At 55.2% G+C, this 15,793-nt stretch overlaps 3 protein-coding genes across 3 annotated transcripts; 1 reads left to right on the plus strand and 2 right to left on the minus strand.

The window, feature by feature from the left end:
- Positions 1-627: 627 nt before the first annotated feature.
- NCLIV_002990 (putative PHD-finger domain-containing protein) lies at positions 628-4,931 on the minus strand (the record flags this gene model as incomplete). The annotated part of the gene is made up of 7 exons (XM_003879798.1): positions 628-702; positions 1,199-1,531; positions 2,075-2,356; positions 2,600-2,791; positions 3,451-3,945; positions 4,245-4,349; positions 4,815-4,931. The coding sequence occupies 7 exons, from the start codon at positions 4,929-4,931 to the stop codon at positions 628-630; spliced, it is 1,599 nt and encodes a 532-aa protein (XP_003879847.1).
- A 3,586-nt stretch (positions 4,932-8,517) lies between these two features.
- NCLIV_003000 (putative pinA) lies at positions 8,518-10,647 on the minus strand (the record flags this gene model as incomplete). Its single annotated transcript, XM_003879799.1, has 2 exons — positions 8,518-9,779; positions 10,128-10,647. The coding sequence occupies 2 exons, from the start codon at positions 10,645-10,647 to the stop codon at positions 8,518-8,520; spliced, it is 1,782 nt and encodes a 593-aa protein (XP_003879848.1).
- A 1,306-nt stretch (positions 10,648-11,953) lies between these two features.
- NCLIV_003010 (hypothetical protein) lies at positions 11,954-14,565 on the plus strand (the record flags this gene model as incomplete). The annotated part of the gene is made up of 2 exons (XM_003879800.1): positions 11,954-12,553; positions 13,003-14,565. The coding sequence occupies 2 exons, from the start codon at positions 11,954-11,956 to the stop codon at positions 14,563-14,565; spliced, it is 2,163 nt and encodes a 720-aa protein (XP_003879849.1).
- Between the last annotated feature and the right edge of the window lie 1,228 nt (positions 14,566-15,793).

The following is a 15,793-nucleotide window of genomic DNA, read 5'->3' on the forward strand; positions in this document are numbered from 1 at the left end:
CCTGGACGTCCTCGCGTTTTCACAGAGCTGTTTCTTTTCTTCCGCAGTCCTCCTTTCTGCCGCTCCGCTTGAGCTCGCGCCCCACACACGACCTCGCCGCTTCCACGGGTCTGTACGGATGTCTCCTCTCTGTCTCCCGGGGCCTTCTCGCCTGCGCGGAGACCGTCCTGCGCCACGCTCTGCGCTTTTGCCGCTATCGCCTCTGCAGAGCCTACCCTCTAGCTACGTCAGACTGTCCGCACAGATTCTCCAGAGGTAGGCACCCCCCCCCCCCACACACACACGCACACACGCCTCTGCATGTGCAAGTGAATCAAATCTGGAGAGCCAAATAGGCACCAAGAAGTGTATAAACACATGTCGAGATGTCGCGCAGTAAACGCACACACATGACCAGTCTGTCTTTCTGGGTAATGTGCAGAGCGTGTGCGGGGAACCAGAAGGCGGTGGGCGTTCATCTCGCAATCGCTCAGGCGCCGACGGTCTGGGAGTCCTTGGTCCCTACGGTCGTGCCTTCTTCGGATCTTTGTCGCATGCAGAGACTTCCGCACCCTGCCCGTTGGTGTATAGACAGAGCACGCACTTTCGACTCGCTTCAGAGCCAACAAAAAAAGGAAGCGTGATCCCTCAGGGAACGAGCCCGTTCTGATAGCACTGGGGACAGAACCACGCGTCGTCCTCGTGGGTCTCGGCGGAGTAGCCCTGAACGAAGAAAAATCCGCACGACGCAACTGCCTCGCATTCTCAAGGGGAAAAAACGGCGGCCTCGCCCTCCACCTCGAAAACGACAATATACTTTCGCACCCCGTATAGACAACGCGATGCGCCTACGCTCCCCCCCCCCCCCCCCCCGTCCACATACATGCAAAACCTCCACACATCCGCACACATGTGAACATATATATATATATATATATATACATATACATATATATAATGTAACCGTTCTCACATCAAGATGTATGGATTCATCTACATATGTATAAGTGCAGGGGTGTTTGGTCTGGGGTCTCCTTTCTCCGGATGCATCCGCTTCCTTTTCCAGGTCAAAAACTTCAGCTCAGGTCGCAACTTGGCGGAACTGCCACCGGCCGCGACTGTCCCCCCATCTGCATGCAGCGGAGTCGGCCCTCCCGGCTCGCCCATTCCGCTGCACGCAGCTGTCTTTGAGGTTCTTTTTGTGCTTTGTGTGGCTTACCACACACTCAAAGTGGAACCACTGGTTACAGGCGTCGCATGCTACCATGTTGTTGCACTCGGAGCTCTCGCCCTTGTGGCATACGGGGCAAATTCCCTCCCAGGTGTCCGCGCTCTCGCTGGGGGCTGTTCCGGCCCCACTCGAGGCCATGCTGGGGCCCGCGGCGCCTCCCGGCAGCGCCGAGCCCGAACCCATGGCTGTATGCGCGCCAGAGGGGTCGAGCGCTGGACTGGCAGCCGACGGATAGTACGGCGACGGCCCCAGGCGGTGCGAGGAAGCGAACGCGGGCGTCGGAGTCCCAGAGACGGCCGGCGCGGGACAAGTCGATCCTGCCTGAGAACAGGCAGAGAGAAGAAAAGAAACAGCAGAGGCAGCGGCCCGCAAAAATGTGGAGTGAAGCACGAAAGGGCCCACCGACGCAGGCGGACAGCGTAGAAGCCAAAGGGAAGGGAGGAGCGCGGCTGTGCGAGAACCAAGGGAAGTCAGAGACTGAGCGAGAGGCACAGGAAGAAAGAAAACAGAGAGAGGACGAGAGCGAGAAAGAGAGGGGACAAAAGAACCAGGATCGCCCAGAGACAGCCCAGAGACAGAGACTGACAAAGACGGCGAAGGAAGCCGAGAGAGAGAGGAGAACGAGAGCACGGATGCGGTCGAGCCAGAGAGAGAGACGCAGGGACTCTTGGAGAGCCGGCTACCCGCACGTTGTCGATGGGAAAAAGCGGCAAAGGGCATATCAGACAAGAAGAAGGGGAAGAAAAAAGCGCGGCTGTGTTGGGGAGCTTCCACCAGTGGATTCGATGTACTCTCAGACACGTTTCGATCCGCGGCGACTTTGTCAAAACGCGGATTCCCGAATGTGTCTCTTCTTTTGCTTACTCTCGAACCATCATGTCGGCTGCGACCGCTGTGGGAGGGGTGGTGTCGCGACCTGCCGCTGCCTCCGCTTTTCGAGCCCGAAGCTTGGGCTCCATGTGCGAGGCCAGGAGACAGCGAGACGCCCACTGAACCTCGGCCTTCGCCCCCCCCAGGCGCGCCGCCAATCGGGTGAGAAGCCGAGGGCCCAGGCGCCGCGCCAGCCGTCCCCACGGCTCCGGCGGTCACCGTGCTCGACTGAGAGGAGGGAAGGCGGGACGCTGAGGCGCCGTGGCTGTCATGGGCCTGGAGACAGTTTGGGTAGGCATCACGTGGAAGACTCGGCGAAGGTGAGCGCGCAAGGTCGCGGGAAGAACGCCCAGACAAAACGCGACAGGCGTGAAGGAACCAAACAGAAAGAAGGCAGTCCCCGGTAAAAGACAGAAGACGACACAGATCGGCATCGAATCGACAGAAAAGGACTAATCACCTTGCTCGAGCAGTGCAGGTTTCTCTCCTCGTTTTCCTGAGGCTCAGCACCTTGCCTACCTTCCGGGCCTTCTTTGGTGGCGGATGGACCGTGGACGAGCCGACGGAGACGTCGCTTCCCGCCGAGGGCGGACACGCCCCCGGGCCTCCCCCCGTCGCCAACATGAGGCCGTGAGGGCCTCCCTGCTGCCGCGCGCGCCCGCCCGCAGTCGATCCCGCTCCGGCCGAAGAAACCGCACTCGGGGCTCCAGTCTGAGGAAGGCGCAAAGAAGGGACGGAGTTAGGAAATAGAACACACAAGGAAAGGAGCCGAACGGAAAGCGGAGCCAAAGACTCGTGGTGCGGCGAAGAAGGGGGAAGAGAGGAAACATATCTGGCTTCACACACCGGCAGCTGGAAAGCCCCAGACGACAGCGTTGTCGGCTGCATGCTGCCGGCACGAGACGATAAGAAAGGCCACAAAAAGGAAACCGGAAAGAGACACGCGAGGCACACGATCTGTCCAGTTCAAATGCAAAGTCTCTTCTGCTTTCTCTGTTGAGGAAAAGACCAAAAAGGCCTTCTTCCAGCTCAGGTGGAGGTGTTCGGCGAGCTCGCGCTTTCGTGCCTCCGCGGATGCGCGCATGCCAGCCTCTGTGCAGCCGGTGCGCCTCTCTCCACTGGTCGACCCCCTCTGAGCAGACGCCAGCTGATTCTCCTATCCTCCCCTCTTATTTGCTCTCTCAACTTCACAGGATGACATCGAGGAGACGCTTCTTTTTGCTGCAAATCCACCTTTTAACTCCGTATTCCCAAGCCCTTTTGGCTGCGCAATCCGTCTCTAAAAGTCGCCACCGCTGACGCCGCAGCGCCAGCAACGCGCCTCCAGAAATCGCCTATGGCCACTCCTCCACTTCTTCATCCGGCCGTACCTGGAACTCGCCGTTGAAACCTCCCCTGTCGGCGCCCCGCGGGTAGAAGCTACCGTCTCCGTCTAGGCCGAGGCCCGCTCGATCTGGCCCTGGCCCTCCGCCGGGGACGAGGGCTGCGTCGCTGCTCGCCCCCGAGAGGTGGGCACTTCGGTCTGTGCCACGTCGCCTCAGCGCGCTGCGGCCAACCGTGCTGCCGCCTGCACTCCCTCCGCCGTGAGTGGAGCCGAACGCGCCCGAAGAGGGCGGCCCGACCGCGCCCGCCCCGGCGACGCCAGAGGCCGCGTGGCCAGGCGCGGCCACAGCCGCGCCTGGCTCCGGAGATACGGAGACGGAGTGCGACTTCAGATTCGCCGCGGCGCCGAGACCGTGCATGGAGTGGAGGAGTTTGTCTCGCTCCTTCACTAGTCGTTGCTGCTCATGGTGGATGAACGACGCGATTTGCTTGTTCACCACGACTTTCTCGCGAAGCAACGCGCGGCACTTGAAGTGGAGCCGCTGGAAAAAAAAGCAAAGCAAATGGAGAGAACGGCGAGGCAAGCGGCTGACACACGCAGGGGGACAAGGCGCACGCAGGTGCACACATGTGCTGACAGACACCCCAGGGGAAGAACGAATCGAACGGTCTGAGAAGCAAAGGTAGGAGACGCATAAGGCAGGAAAGACAAAGACAGGAACGGCAAAGACAGGACAGGTGAAGGTAGGGAAGGCACAGGCGGCGGTTGAGGGAGAACACCGGCAACGTCAAGAAGGAAAGGGTCGTGGGCTCTAGAGGAAGAGATCTCCTCCTGCCTCACCTTGATGGCCCCGATTTCCTCGTCTTGTTCCGGGGCTGGCCTCGGCGTTCCTTGCTGCTGCGACTGACGCAGTTGTCCAAGGTACTCCTTTTCCCGCACGCGAAACTGAAGCAGAGAGAGACCCAGGGTATTTCAAATGAGCGCAGGCACAGTGCCCGCGCGGCACGTCTTCTTTGTCGAGACACGCCGTCCATGGATGCACACGCCTCCATCTAAGCAGATTCAGGGAGGTGCCCTATACGACGCAGCAGCGCATCGACGGGTGACCTCCCTGCCAGGGAAAAAACGCTCTTCGGCGAAGACAGTCAGAAGAAGCAAGCAGGGAAACTCTGGCAGTCGCCAATGTGAGAGGACAGCGCACGAAACGCGTCCTGTAAAAGTTGCAGTGACTAAAAGCGTGTTTCTCCTTTCGGACAGATAGAGAGGCGGAGAGGCATGGAAGGCAGAGAGGGCGGGAGCGTTTCTGGCAGAGATAGATGCCGATAGCTACCAAAAGACAGTTGACGAGAGGGAGCAGAAACGCCTGGGCGGGAGAGGGAGAGCCGCGTTTACTGGAGAAGAGGTCCTCACCTGGGTCTCTATCCGCGACACTTCTTGCTCGAGATGGGCCATGAGGCGCAGAGCGCGGTGCAGCTTGCCGGGCAAGGTGAGGCAGTCCTCTAGCCACTGCTCCACAGGATCTCCCATTTTTTGGTTGCGTGCGACACGCAAGAGGCACTCCAGGTGGGGGGGTTTGCACGAGACTTGTACGCATCTGCGTCTCTCTCGAGCCACGAGAGGCCCTGAGGAAGAGAAAGATTACATGTTTTCCGCGCCCGCCTGGAGAAGTCGTTGTGGCAAAAAAACGAATCCGAGGAGCTACAAGAAGAACGCAGGCAACCGTTGTTTTCCCTTCTTCACAGCCGCTCCTCAGGGAGGCACCTAGAGGAGATCTCTCACCAGAGTGCAGATCGAGATACAGATGGATCGATCTGAGTACGGGGATACAGACAACAAAAAGTTTCTCTCTGAGAAATGCAAAAGCAGAGAGAGAACGCGCACGCGAAACCAAGAGCGAGGCGTGAATGTGGCGGATCTGAATTTTGCAAAGTGGAGTCGCCTTCGGCGTACAGCGAGAGCAGTCGCCGGACTCAGTTTAGAATGCCTACACGGCAGAACGGTCTGTATCGCCTCTCTCCTCTCTGAAGGAAAAAGGCACCACGAGAAAACAGACTGGGCAGCAGAGCACGGACAAACACGAGCTGGTGGCCTGGTGTGCCTGTGCAGACGGAATGGCCGCGGTTCGATCCGACGGTCCCGAGTTTCTAAAGCAGCACAGCACAGGGGCCACCCCTACCCAAAAAAAACCCACTCCGTGCAGACGCTGTCACACTGCTGGGACTCACAAACTATCCCCGCGTTTCCCGGTTTGTCACGGTATCCGGAATGTGCCGGGGTTTTCGCACGCTTGAGATACGTACGGCAGCGAAAATGCCTACAGAAAAGCATGGGATTGCGCTAGAAGGAGAGGGGAAAAAGAAACGACATTTCGAGGGAAAACCGGAACGCATGCACGCGCCAGAGGATAAAGACGCCTCTCGCTCCACACGCCTAGTGATGGGGGGTCAGCTCATATAGTGGCTATGTTTTCGGTGCTATTTTGGTGTCGCGCAGGAGGCAAAGACGCACTCGGGAATTTCGGTAAGTTGTGTTTCTCTGTTTTCTTGTTGGAAACGCGCTGAGAAAACACCGGGAACCCGGAGGCTGCGCAAGGCCGCATCTGTCTCTCACAGGGAACGCGCTGAGACTCTCCGTTGCGGAGTGTGTCGAAGCAACGCATGTGTGTGCCAAGTTCCTTCGTAAAGCCACAACTCCATGCCCGCTGCATTTGCATTTTTCGCTACTCGTGTGAAGACGTTTTCCTGACGAAGCTCGTACCTTGGGACTCGTCTATAGGGATGTGTTTGATGGTACGTGGGGTATCTCGGTACGCCGTCTGTGTAGTCGAGGAACCTCACACAAAACTGTGGGCGTGTGAACTTGGTGTGCCTCTACATCCAGTCCACTGCAACGAAGTATATACACGTGTCTTGTGCTGGTAGAGGACGCCGGAATTTCCAGCAGACCGACACGAACTGCAACTGCGCAAATATCAGTCGGCTAACGTGCTCCGAGCGACGTGTCATCTGGGAGGTCGTGGCTGAGGAGAAATCTCTCGTTCACACTGTCACTTCACTGTCACTCCAGCCTTACAAGTGGCCTTGCAACTGGAAGCATATTTCCCCGGTTGTCAGTTGAGCCGGTTCTCTGCGGTAGCGTGTGCCACGCGTAGCGCCTGACCGTGTGGAGCAGTGTCGGAATTCCTTTTTGCCTCAGACATAGAAGCGACAGAAAAATACACATATTCGTGCGTGGCTTCTTTGTGTCATGAGCGGCATTGATACGAAACGGAAGAGCAAGTCTTTGAAAGTTGAGTTCCGGGGAAACTCGTGGTGTCGGCAACGCTGCGTCCACTGTGGTGATAATGTTGCGGGGTGGCGTCTCTGGACGGGTTCAACAAAATAGGGCCTCTTGTGTGGAGAAGGTAGCAGCCACTTCATACCAGACACCGCGCTAGGAGCCTTCTGGATTCGCGTAGAGAAACATGGCAGCAGAAAACGAGATGGGATCACAACGTTCGTCTGATCTCAGTGGAAAACAGCCAACCACCATTCCTGTGGATGACAGCCGTAACATATCTAAGAGTGGGGAAGTAAGCGGAACCGTGCCCATCAGTCGCGCTCAGATGAGCAAGTACTGGGGAGACGATGTCGACGATAAAGTGGAGCGGACCGGTTGCAGCGAGCCGTACGGCCGCTTAGTAGATTGTCTCGATGTGTATGACAAGTAAGTACGTTGTCTCAAGTTCGTTCTAAAGTAGACACGACCTCCCATCATGTACTGTCTTGTACTGCACTTAGCTTCTATTTTAGCAAACTTCAGTTTCACTGCGGCAAGATGGTGACACCGAGGCCCCTGGGCCTGGAGCAGAGATGGAAGAGAAAATATTGCTGTAACACGATGAAAACGTGCGATGGCAGCCGACAGAGCCGCATCTCTTACGCAATCAGGGGTGCCCTGTCTAGCCTCTACTAACATCCCCTCAACAGCAGGGAAAACCCAATCCAGATATGTATTTACGTGTATATATACTTATAGATGTACACATTTGTACTGAGCACTTGAACATCCGTCTGGGTGGAGCCACACAAATCAACGGTTAGAATTCGTTTGTTGCACTGTGGCCTTGACGTGCACTCCGCATCTTTGTGGGGTCAAGTTCTCAACGCGCTCTGTACTTCATGCGCATGTTCCTGTCCTCAGAGACTGGCGCAAGTGCCGCGAGGAGTTGCAAGAATTCCGGCGCTGCTGTCGAGAGAAGAAGGTTCCTGGTGCCTGACCATTGCAGGCTACCCAGGCTGCTCTCGAAAGCTTATAAATACCACCGCCACTTGCAACGTACTTGGTGTTAGGTTCGATGGCAGAACAATCAGGCAAAACTTCCAGTCTTTGTATCTTTCTGTGCCTCTCGCAGAGTCGCCCCCCGCAAAAAACCTCCAATCGACAGCGGTGTTGCGTCGGCTTCTCCCACCAACTTGCTGCCACAACCTAGGTCGGTTCTGCCGACCCCATCAGGCTATTAAACTGACAAGATATCTAGGTGCCTACCAGGGAACGGTGTTCTGATCTGCAGTCTGTCCCCTATGCGCTCTGACTCTGTCGAATGTGCAACTTTGTGCAGCTGCATGTTTGTATGCTGTACGCATGGTGTAGGCGCTCAAACATATATAGATATATATAAAAGAAGTGAAAGTGTTTATGCGTGCTGGTCCAGTTTGTCAATGTACATGTTTCCGTTATGGCTGCAAAACCTCTGAACAGGAGACGAGACCCGCAGCAGGGAAATGAACCCGCACACGATTTCCGTGAGGATCGGATGCCTTACAGAGACCCGCCTGGTCGGTGTTTCTTTCTCCTCCACGAAGGCAGCGAAGCCAGAAAGAAATATACTTTCCTGTATAAGAAATCCATCAGCAACGCCAGACTTCTCGTAGATAGATTTGCACTTACTAAAGAGAAACGCTAGACAGTTGACGGAGTGTAACTCTCACCAAAAGGCTGAAGGAGTAACGACACGGCAAGCACACACGTCTCCTGACAAAGCGATACCGGTGGCTTATGTTCGAAAACGCCGGGCGACACAAACGCTGCATTCTCTCATCTATGCGTGATTGTGTTTTTCTAGACACCTCTACTAGGCCTTGGCGAAAGCCAGAAGGCGTTTCGCACCTCTCAGTTCGGCCTTCAAAGTCTTTATTTGCTCCTCCACTTTCTGTCTTTCCTGATTGGCAAGAGACTGCTCAACGCCTTTCATAAAGGCATCAAGGGAATCATCTGCATCGTCATCATTACCGCTGGATTTCTCCGGCTGTTGAGAGGTCGCGTTCCTTTTCTCGCCAGTTTTCTTCTCACTCTCTCTCTTTGAAATCCTGGCTAGCTCTGCGGAGCATTCTTCCAGCTGTCGCTTCAGGGTGGCCACACGTCGCTCCAATTTTTCCGCTGTCAGGGGCTCTTCTGTTGTCTTCTTCCGTTTCCTCTGCGCATCTGATCCCGTCTTCTCAGCCACAGAGCGGTCAAAGAAATCATCGTCTTCATCGAACATCATTGCTTCGCAGTTGGCTTCCAACCTCTCACGCCTTTCTCGCTCTTCTGCTGTCTCTTCCTCTTCCTCGTCCTCATCCAAAGCAGCAGCCTCATCGTCTTGTTTTCCGACGAATGTGCGACGCTTCAACTCGACTGCTTCACTCGGGGGTGTCGCCGCTTTCGTCTTCTCTCTCGCCTTCCTCAGTTCTTCGAGGAAAGCCTCGCCCTTCTCTCCTTCCAGGATTTCGCCTTTCTCTGCAAGCGTTTTCTCCGCCTCGTCCTCTGTCCCTTCTGAATCAACATGTCTTGAAGAAGCTCTCGCCGCTCCGCCTTGCCTCTCCTGATCCTTTGTCGGCGTCCTAGAGCTTGGCATAGCGTCTTTGCCGACTTGGCCGTTCTTAGCACTGTCCACACGTGAGGCGGCAGGCTGTTGTGAATTTGCCATCCTGTGCTTGGGTCTCTTCAACGTCGCTCCCGTAGGGGCATCCGTTTGTGGCGGCGCGTGTTCCGCCTCAAACGGAAACTGAGCCCCCTTCATTCTCTTTTTAATCACAAAGATGCGGCGCGTATTTTCGCGTCCTCCCACAACGAACACCGACTCCTGGCCACTCGGCTCATCTTCACTGCGGTCTTCCTGTACCGGAGATGGGGCGCTACCGGAGAGCTCAGACCCGCTCACTGACGGCGACGAGGGGGGAGAAGGAATGAGGGCTGAGTTCGCAGAAGCAAGCGAGGCACCGGAGGCTGCCCTCGCCCTGTACACCAAGAACGGCTCGTGGGGTTTGAGGTGCGTCCCATTGCACACGGTCCCATACGAGCTCTGCAGATCGATGCAATACAAGTTGAACGGCGGCTTGGCTGCGAACTGGAGAGCTGAGCGCAAAAAGCAACGCAAACAGGAAGCAGAGCGACGATATTTAGACATCTGTCAGGGATCCCCATCCGCTGTAACTTGGACGCACGCGGAAGACAGAAGTAGCCACATAGAAGTAACAGAGAGAACCTGCACGCAGCGTAAGGGTGGAGCCGTATGAAACTGTGCACGCGCAGGAAATCAACTGCTTAAAACGTTCAATACAGAATCGTCTGTGTCTGGAGTCGACACACGAAGCTGTTGCAGAGCAATCCCGCAATTCCTCATAGCGCTGGCGACCACCATCTGCTCCGGTTGAAAATGTTGGCGTCCGGTAAAAGACGTCGTGCACGTATGTGTTTTCCTACCCAAGTGTCTTCGCGAGACAAACGGATGCTCGTAGAGAACGTGAGCGGTCTCCTTTAGACTTCCGAGGAGCCACCAGCCTCTGCCCTGCAGCGGAATCTGATCGACGACGACACCTTCTCTGATCACTTCGAGCATCAAATCTGGGAACTCTGGATGGTCGCACGCCCGCTGAATCGCTTCGTCCGTCGCTGTATGGACACCTCCGAGCCCCCACGAGGGAGGCTCATAGACATATCCGGCTTTCCGGTCAACACCACAAGGAGACAGCAGAACCGACGAATTGGCTTGCTGCTTGTCCGAGACAAGAGGGTCTGAAACATTCGCGTTCACTTTTGCTGAGCCAGGCTCTGCCACACTTTTACCAGGTGCACTTTTCCTGACATTCTCCAGAGCATCTGGGACCGCAAAGGTTCCAGAGGATATCACGTCATTTTCGCTTGGAGCCAGGCGGCCAGGATGGTGCTCTGTGGACGATCCAGGCGCAGTTTCGGGAGCGGGGTCTGCAGTGGCAGACTCCATGGTTATGGGTGGCCTCACGAGCAAAATAAATACCGACTCCACTGATTTGCTTTCAAGCACAGTCCCATGTGGAAACGAAGCGTCGAAAAGAAACGGGTCAGCAAAGCCTGAAAAGCAGAGACTTTTATTTTTGCGTATTTGCCAGAAAGTGAACGCGGTTGAAAAGGACCCGACTGTACAATCACAGCCGCCAAGCCACAGCGGCGTCTTGGGTCTCGATGCACTGAAGTGCAAGTGATATTTATTGCCGCGTATTTAGTGCATGGGGACGACGAGTGAACACGAAGCAAACAAAAGAGGAGTCACGGTCGAAACGAACCGTCCGGAACATGTCAAGAAAATCGAGGAAAGGAAAGGTCAGGCCTCCAGATTCAGTCTAGTACCTCTGTCGGACAGCACGTATAAGAGTTGGGGAGGAACGGGCGACAACTACGAGCTTTCCGTATGCACGATGAGTAAAGATATATCCTAACTGAACGAACTGCACCAGCATCAGCAATTTTCGCCAAAAGAAAGAACTTGGACAGTGTCCAGACTCGGTCTGTCGGTCCTCTGGATAATGCATGCAGAAGGGTGGCCTCAACGAACGGAGACTTCCGCATGCGCGGTGAAGCTCGAGTCTCGGATCAAGTAAACAGTTGTCTTCTTTCATGACTTGTAACGGCATTTTTACGGACAGGAGATGACGACGGAAACCCTATTCTTTCGTCTGTGTGCCGCCTTTAGCTGTATTATTTTCAACTGCTCGACAAGTCGGTGTCGCTGGTCGCGCAATAGCGTCTCCGCGAGCTCCGTCCCGTGTGCGATAGCCAGCCTGGGCGTCTCGGGGCCCGACACAGATTCCATCGATGTCCTTGTGACTGCCGGAGTTCTATACTGGCGACAGATACCACGTAAAGGCATGTGTGTGTTCAGGCGTACGCTGCATGTGCTTGAATAGCATTGCCTGGGTCCATGTGCACGCGGAAGACGGCAACTGGACGGCATGTGCCTAGATTGGATTCGTCTGCTGTCAGAGCGTGTGCTGCGTCATTCTCGAATTCACCGGAATTTGAAAGCGTCGGGTCAAGTGTGTAGTGGTCTGGTAGCCCTTCTCCGGGTGTTGCTGCGGTATTCGGGGTTGAAAGTGGTGTATGGTGTTGTCGTGAGGTTCTGTGCTCACTCCGACGCAGCTAATGTGTCGGTAACCTGCCCCAGAACTTGTTTATATCCTGGCGTAGATCTCGGCGTGAAGTCTGTGTTTCTTTTCCTCCCTTGATTCGCGGGGGTACAATTTGAGGCGGTGCCGACGTTTTTTGTCGGGGAAATGCAACCTTCGACGAAGATGGCGAGGACTTCGGTCCGGCCTGGTGCCACGGATTTACCTGGTCACGGCTCACTGCCATCGTCACCTTTTTGGCACTGTATAGATGGCGGCCTTTGGTGGCGTCACTACTGCCCTCAAGCGCATAAGCGGTTCTACTGTGCACATTCCCAGCCGGCGACCGCCACGCGTGCGGCTCACACCGGCAGTCCTGAGGAACCGCCGCCCCAGGAGCCCGCGAGCAACACTGGCGTCTCCGCGCTTCTTACCGGTTACAAGCGAGCACGGGACAAGTCGGAAGAGGAACCAGTTTGTTGTGCGGGCAATGGGGAGAGCTGTTTGTACACGCGGTGGCGCGTCCCGAGGTTCTGCGCACGAGTGAACCCTCACAATATTGGCAACGCAGAAAAGCCTTCGCAGGAACAGGGGAGCACGGAGAAAGTATGTTGCAGGGCGGACAGCTGTGCAGGCCTGGCTTTGTTTGACCTTGACGGGACCCTTATAACAACAAAAAGCGGGAAAAAGTTTCCTCAGGGTGCGACGGACTGGAAGCTGCTTCACCCTCCTCAGATCCTGCAGAAACTGAAACAGCTTGTAGAGGAGGTGAGTCAGGTATCCTTCGGCAATCTCGGGGAGGCTGCAGGGCGGCAAGGAGAGCTGGTGAAGCGTGTGTTGCTCGGCTCCGCGCTGGTCAGCCGCTGGTATGCGTCGCGTGCTCGATGGATCGGGTTTGACTAAGGTTGTTTCAGCGTCAATGCGTATTAAAAGGTTCTGCGATATACAGCACTAGTGCACGGCTCTTCGTATTGTTGGCTTGGACCACGTAGAGCGACAAGTGGTGCTCTCAGTTCTACAATGAGTGCCGAGCCCTTTGAGGAAAGCCGCGGCGCAGTGCGTTGTCGAATTCGAGTAGCGCTACGAGGTAAATCCTCAATAGATTTCATGAGCAACACAAGAAGGCATAATCTGTAAGCTGCACACGTACGACCTAAACCGCGGACGATGTTTCAGTGCAGTAAATGAATATTTGTTTTGTGATTTGCGCGTGACAGGGATACCACTTGGTCGTGATTTCGAACCAACTTGGAGTTCATAAAGGACATACAACGCTGGCGTCCCTCACTGAGAAAAGCGACGCGCTTCAGCAGGCGCTAAACGTGCCTCTGACAGTTTGCCTCGCAGTTGCTGACGACCTTTTTCGCAAACCGCGAACAGCTGCAGCGGCGTTCATCTTTGCTCACCTTCTGCCGCGTCTCCACCAGATGCAATGCTGCGTCGGCTCTTCGCAGTGCTGTGCAACCCTGGGCTCTGACGGTGCGTGGACATTCGCCCGAGAGCGACAGTTGTCACTGCCGTCGGTATTCTTCGTGGGAGATGCAGCCGGAAGGTCAGGAGTTTCCAGCAATGCAGCTGGAGGAGAGAGGCTCACGAGCCAGAGGACCAGAGACGAAAAAGCAAAGGCACCCAAGGACCACAGCGCGGCAGACTTGAAATTCGCCCTGAACGTAGGAGTGCCCTTCTTTACTCCGGAGCAGTTTTTCCTTGAGCTGGACTCGCCGCCTCCACCTCTTCTTGCGTATTTGGAGAAGGAGGCTCTCCCGAGGGGTTCAGCCCAGAGCGGCTGGACGCACCACGGAATGCGGGGAGATGGAGTCCAATCCGAAGTTCTCAGCGGCCAGCGCACACAAGCTTCTACAACGTTAACAACAGAAGTAAAGCAACAAAGGCTACCAGGCGATTCTACTGGACGCGGAACCGCTAGAGCGCATGATAAGGACGCCTCCAAACTGCAACTGTTCGTCCCCGCAGAGCTAGTTAAGAGTGCTACTCCGGGTCAGCGCATGAGGGAACAGCATTTTGGGTGGCTGCGAGGTTACACAGTACGCAGCTCTTCGGGAAGCACTGATCTCACTGATTTCGGTATCAAGGCTGAAAACCGTGACCGAGTTGCAGATGGGGCTGAAAACAGAGCAGGAGTATTCATTTCCGATAGCGATGGCAACGTGGCCGGAGGTGACAAGAAGGCTCACGTCACACAACCCCAGTTGGTCATCCTCATTGGCGCTCCGGGAAGTGGAAAAAGCACCCTGACGGAGACAGCGTTCAAGGACTTCGTATGCATTCGGCAGGATGACCTGAAAACTCAAGGAAGGTGTATCAAGGCGTGTGAAAAGGCTCTCAACGAAAAGCGAAATGTCGTAATCGACATGCAAAACGCCACACGCAAAACGCGCGAGCCGTACATCAAACTTGGAAAGGCACTGGGAACGCATCGGATACGATGCGTCGTTCTTAATTGGCCAGAAGAAATGTGCAAGCATATGAACACATATCGAGCGTTAGTTGGACGCGAAAGGGCAAAACGGAAACGAAGTGCCCTCTCTGCTGATCCTGAGGAACAGCGACGCCCCACCAAGCAGCCTAGCACGCGATTCCGTGAGGAATCGGTTCCATCGTTTGTTCTTAAAAATTTTTACAGACAGGTGGAACTGCCGTCCGTCGAAGCAGAAGGAGTGGACGATGTTGTTATCCTCGACGACACAGAGCGGCATTTCGTGTGCGAAGATTTCTCTGATGACGACGAACTAGAATTGTTCCGTTCTTTTCTCGATTGAACCTCACAACCAGTAGACCGCAGTATGTGTGGCCACTTCTTGGCATGCGCTCATGCAACAACTGATGCAGTGGAAATGCTGTGTGAACATTGTTTGTTTCGAATGACCGACCCCTGTCCTGCCGCTGCTACTCCCGAAGCGGAACATGCCTCAAGCCTTCATTTGCACTTCTTAACCCGTCACAGATGCAAAGCGTAAGACTGCCGCGGAGCCACTTGTCGACGGCGGCCTTGAAGGCATAGCTTCGTCAGAGTCGCGTTGCCACTAAAAAAACACTGAGAGCCTTGTAAAGGGGCTCTAGATCCCCGTTCGACGTCCCTTAGGTGTGAAAGTTTGTCTGATACCAACAGCTGTAGGCATCACCGAGTTGAAACCGGAGACAACGCTGGACCACACACTTAGTGCGGGATTTACAACGAATTTTTCTTCAGAACTAAGCATGTGCTACGGAGAGGATTCATCAATGGGAGCCACAGGCAGAGTATTTTCCCAACGCAGAATAACTTTTTTCATCGTATACATTAGTCGAATCGGAGCTTTCATCAGCCCGTTCAGGGGCGGATTGCCATCGGACCCCATTCCCCGTGCCACTAACAGGCTTGGAGCGGCGTCTAGGCGCGTCTGGTCGGCAAAGGCACGAATCACGGTAAATACGGGATGATATGCCCCGTCTTCGACGATGACTTTGTGTTCTGTAGAAATCCCAGTAATCCTGGTAGGGCCAAATACAGTCGGTGTGGTCATTCACCAACATGTCCCCAACGGTATGTACACCGTCAGTCCACAAACAAACCCGTGGAGAAGGGGAAGCTAGTCGTTGTTCAGTCTGACTTAGTAACTCCTCTGTCTTTTGGTGTCTTCTTCCTCTTTTTCACACGCTTACCTCTCTCCCCAATCTCCGCTATGGAAGCCATGGACATGTTTAAAGCCCGAAGTTTCTTCGGGTTCATGCCGATTCGGCGGGTAAGAGGATGCTACTGACATCGTGGTATGTGGAACGGAAGACGGCCCGTATTCAGGGGTTGTTTGTCATTGCATTCATCCAACTCTTGACTGGATCGGCACTGTTCCTGAGCTACAACTACCTGCGGCCGAGTCTGCATGCCGTCGCGTGGTCTCAGCTAATTCTTTTCAGCGTCAGCGCTGTTTTAGGGTAGGCGAAATAGCTGTGGTTTGACAGAAAGTAGTACTACCTTGTCGCACCCAGGACCCTTGGAGCTTGGCGGCG

The sequence above is a fragment of the Neospora caninum genome, chromosome Ib, assembly GCF_000208865.1.
Source record: "Neospora caninum Liverpool complete genome, chromosome Ib".
In the NCBI taxonomy this organism is placed as follows: Eukaryota; Apicomplexa; class Conoidasida; order Eucoccidiorida; family Sarcocystidae; genus Neospora; species Neospora caninum.